The sequence below is a fragment of the Oncorhynchus kisutch genome, linkage group LG15, assembly GCF_002021735.2.
Source record: "Oncorhynchus kisutch isolate 150728-3 linkage group LG15, Okis_V2, whole genome shotgun sequence".
NCBI lineage: Eukaryota > Metazoa > Chordata > Actinopteri > Salmoniformes > Salmonidae > Oncorhynchus > Oncorhynchus kisutch.
Genome location: NC_034188.2, coordinates 16,960,328 through 16,964,164, shown reverse-complemented (window position 1 = coordinate 16,964,164; position 3,837 = coordinate 16,960,328). Strand labels below are relative to the sequence as shown.

Here is a 3,837-nt window from a genome sequence, read left to right as displayed (position 1 = left end):
AGGAAATGTATAACTGCCTTGCTTTAGCTTTTGAAGGATGTCTCAACCAAGTTTCAAAGCAGCATACCACCCTGCATCCCACTGCTGGCTTGCTTCTGAAGCTAAGCAGGGTTGGTCATGATCAGTCCCTGGATGGGAGACCAGATGCTGCTGGAAGTGGTATTGGAGGGCCAGTAGGAGGCAACCTTTCCTCTGGTCTAAAACAAAAATCCCAATGCCCCAGGGCAGTGATTGGGGACATTGCCCTGTGAAGTGGGTCTGTCTTTCAGATGGAACGTTAGATGGGTGTCCTGACTCTCGGTTGTCACTAAAGATACCTTATCGTAAGGGTGTGGCTAAATTCCCAATCTGGCCTTAATACCACCATGGCCATCTAATCATCCCCAGTTTACAATTGGCTCGTCCCCTCCCCTGTAACTATTCCCAAGGTTGTTGCTGTAAATGAGAATGTGTTCTCAGCCAACTTACCGGGGGTAATATAATAATGCCCCATACTCGTGAGTGTGTGTCCTTCAATTGTCAGGTACTGCAGGGTTCCCCAACTGGCAGGGTGCTTTTAATTGAACTTATATGGTGATTGGCATCACTTTCATAGTATTACCACGACAACCGGCAAAACAGTTGGTCTTTCAATCATCCACGTGTGTATAACTAATGAGGAGATGGCACGTGGGTACCTGCTTCTATAAACCAATGAGGAGATGGGAGAGGCAGGACTTGCAGCGCGATCCATGTCAGAAATTGGAATTTATTTTATTTTAGCCCTTGGCAACGCAGATGCTCGTTGGTGCAATAATTGAAAAACATAGATTCCTAAATTTATTTGGGTATTATTAGGGTATTATGCAAATGTGATATTTCATTTTTTATTTTATTTTTATAAATTAACAAACATTTTTTTTACCTGTTTTTGCTTTGTCATTGTGGGGTATTGTGTGTAGAGGGAAAAAATGGTTTAATCCATTTTAGAATTAGACTAACATAACAAGATTTGAAGGGGTCTGAGTATTTTCTGAAGGCACTGTATGGGATCGTATACAAATGTAAGCAAATTTTGAAATTATTTTGTTTTAGTTGAATATAACATCTGTTTGGGCTTCTTGCTGTCAATTTTCAGTCTACAAACTATTTGTAATTATTTTCCGGCCCCCTGACCATCTGCTCAAGAACAAATTGGCCCGCAGCTGAATCTAGTTGATGATCTCTGGCTTTACTGTTTGTAATCCCATGATGACCCCTCTCATCCCCAGACTTACACACAACCAATGAGACTGACATACGGTCGATATAACTGACACACACACACCCACACACACACACACTCACACTCACACTCACACACACACACACACACACACACACACACACACACACACACACACACACACACACACACACACACACACAGCTAAACTCAGTATCACTGTCACTCATACTTCCGGTGGCCGGAAACTGACAAAAGAGGAACAGGCTTTTTTGTCAGCACTGACACATGTACTACACATCATACCACAGCTCGAGACGCACGCCAGCAGAGAGACGTAGAGGGGAAGTGTCACAGGCAGGGTAGTTTGCAGAACAAGCAGAAGAAGGGGAAGAGGGTATTCTTTTTATAAAGTTGCCAGAATCCCCTGCATTTTGGACGGTGGAGAGGGTAAGATGCACCAGTGTGTAGCCTGTGTCAGATGACCTGTCTTGTGTGTGTGAGTGTTTTGACCCAGGGTCTCAGTGAGAGATAGAGAGAGGGGATGTAGGAGGATGGGATAGAGGCTTGGATGTGAACAGTATAGAACGGCAGTAGGCTTCTATTCTATTGATGGGCCAAAACTCTCACTCTCCTGTACTGTGAGTAGAACAAGACAACTAGTTAAGTTACAGAATGCTTAACCTATACCGTGTTGTTATTACTATACTTGACATGACACACACACATATGCACACACATACAGATGCACACACACACACATATGCACACACATACATATGCACACACATACATATGCACACACATACATATGCACACACACACACATATATGCACACACACACACACACACACAGTTGGATATTTGGGTGGACATTTGATGGTGGTGGGTAAGGTTGAGTAGTGTAGGGTTAGGTATGGTTGGGTTGGGTTGGGTAGGTTAGGGTTGGGTTGGGTAGGGTAGGGTTGATTAGGGTAAGGTAAGGTAGGGTTGGGTTGGGTAGTGTTGGGTAAGGTGGAGTTGGGTTGGGTAGGGTAAAGTAGGGTTGGGTAGGGTAGGGTTGGTTAGCGTAAGGTAAGGTAGGGTTGGGTTGGGTTGGGTAGGGTTGGGTAGGGAAAGATAGAGTTGGGTAGGGTAGGGTTGGGTTGGGTTGGGTAGGGTAAGGTTGGGTTGGGTAGGGTACGGTAAGGTTGGGTAGGGTAGGGGAGGGTTGGGTAGTGTAAGGTAGGGTTGGGTTGGGTAGGGTAGGGTAGGGTAGGGTTGGGTTGGGTAGGGTAAGGTAGGGTTGGGGAGGGTTGGGTAGTGTGAGGTAGGGTTGGGTTGGGTAGGGTAAGATAGAGTTGGGTCGGGTAAGGTAGGGTTGGTTTGGGTAGGGTACGGTAAGGTTGGGTTGGGTAGGGTACGGTAAGGTTGGGTAGGAGTGGGTAGGGTAAGGTAGGGTTGGGGAGGGTTGGGTGGTAGTGTAAGGTAAGGTTGGGTTGGGTTGGGTAGGGTACGGTACGGTACGGTAAAGTTGGGTAGGGTTGTGTAGGGTAAGGTAGGGTTGGGTAAGGTTGGGTAGGGTAGGTTGAGGTAGGGTTGGGTTGGGTAAGGTAGGGCTGGGTAGGGTAAGGAAGGGTTGGGTTGGGTAGGGTAAGTTAGGTTGGGTATTGTAAGGTAGGGTTGGGTAGGGTTGGGTAATGTAGGGTAGGGTGGGGTTGGGCAGGGTTGGGTAAGGGTTGGGTTGGGTAGGGTAAGGTAGGGTAGGGTAAGGTAGGGTTGGGTTGGGTAGGGTAAGGTAGGGTAGGGTTGGGTAGGGTTGGGTTGGGTAGGGTAAGGTAGGGTAGGGTTGGGTAGGGTTGGGTAGGGTAAGGTAGGGTAGGGTAAGGTAGGGTAGGGTGGGGTTGGGTAGGGTAGGGTAGGGTTGGGTAAGGGTTGGGTTGGGTAGGGTAAGGTAGGGTAGGGTAAGGTAGGGTTGGGTTGGGTTGGGTAGGGTAAGGTAGGGTAGGGTTGGGTAGGGTTGGGTAGGGTAAGGTAGGGTAGGGTAGGGTTGGGTAAGGTAGGGTAGGGTTGGGTAGGGTAGGGTAAGGTAGGGTAGGGTAAGGTAGGGTTGGGTTGGGTAGGGTAAGGTAGGGTAGGGTAGGGTAGGGTTGGGTAGGGTAAGGTAGGGTAGGGTAGGGTAGGGTTGGGTAAGGTAGGGTAGGGTTGGGTTGGGTAGGGTAGGGTAGGGTAGGGTAAGGTAGAGTTGGGTTGGGTAGGGTAAGGTAGGGTTGGGTTGGGTTGGGTTGGGTAAGGTAGGGTTGGGTAGGGTTGGGTAAGGGTTGGGTTGGGTAGGGTAAGGTAGGGTAGGGTAAGGTAGGGTTGGGTTGGGTAGGGTAAGGTAGGGTAGGGTTGGGTAGGGTTGGGTAGGGTAAGGTAGGGTAGGGTAGGGTTGGGTAAGGTAGGGTAGGGTTGGGTAGGGTAAGGTAGGGTTGGGTTGGGTTGGGTAGGGTAGGGTAAGGTAGAGTTGGGTTGGGTAGGGTAAGGTAGGGTTGGGTTGGGTTGGGTAAGGTAGGGTTGGGTTGGGTTGGGTTGGGTTGGGTAAGGTAGGGTTGGGTTGGGTAAGGTAAGGTCGGGTAGGGTAAGGTAGGGTTGGATTGGGTAGTGTTGGGTT

General features: G+C 48.8%; 1 protein-coding gene across 2 annotated transcripts in view; it reads left to right on the top strand.

Annotated features, from left to right (window-relative positions):
* Positions 1–1,489: 1,489 nt before the first annotated feature.
* Positions 1,490–3,837, top strand: part of LOC109880734 (fermitin family homolog 3) — a 13,990-nt gene continuing 11,642 nt past the window's right edge. The window contains exon 1 of one of the 2 annotated variants that reach the window (XM_031789736.1): positions 1,490–1,654. Coding sequence is in view for 1 of the 2 variants with exons in the window: in XM_031789735.1 (XP_031645595.1) it covers positions 1,817–1,845 (29 nt within the window). In the remaining variant the exon portion in view is untranslated. Of the gene's footprint in view, positions 1,655–1,732; positions 1,846–3,837 lie in introns of those variants that run through there. The other variant, XM_031789735.1, reaches the window with a different exon arrangement.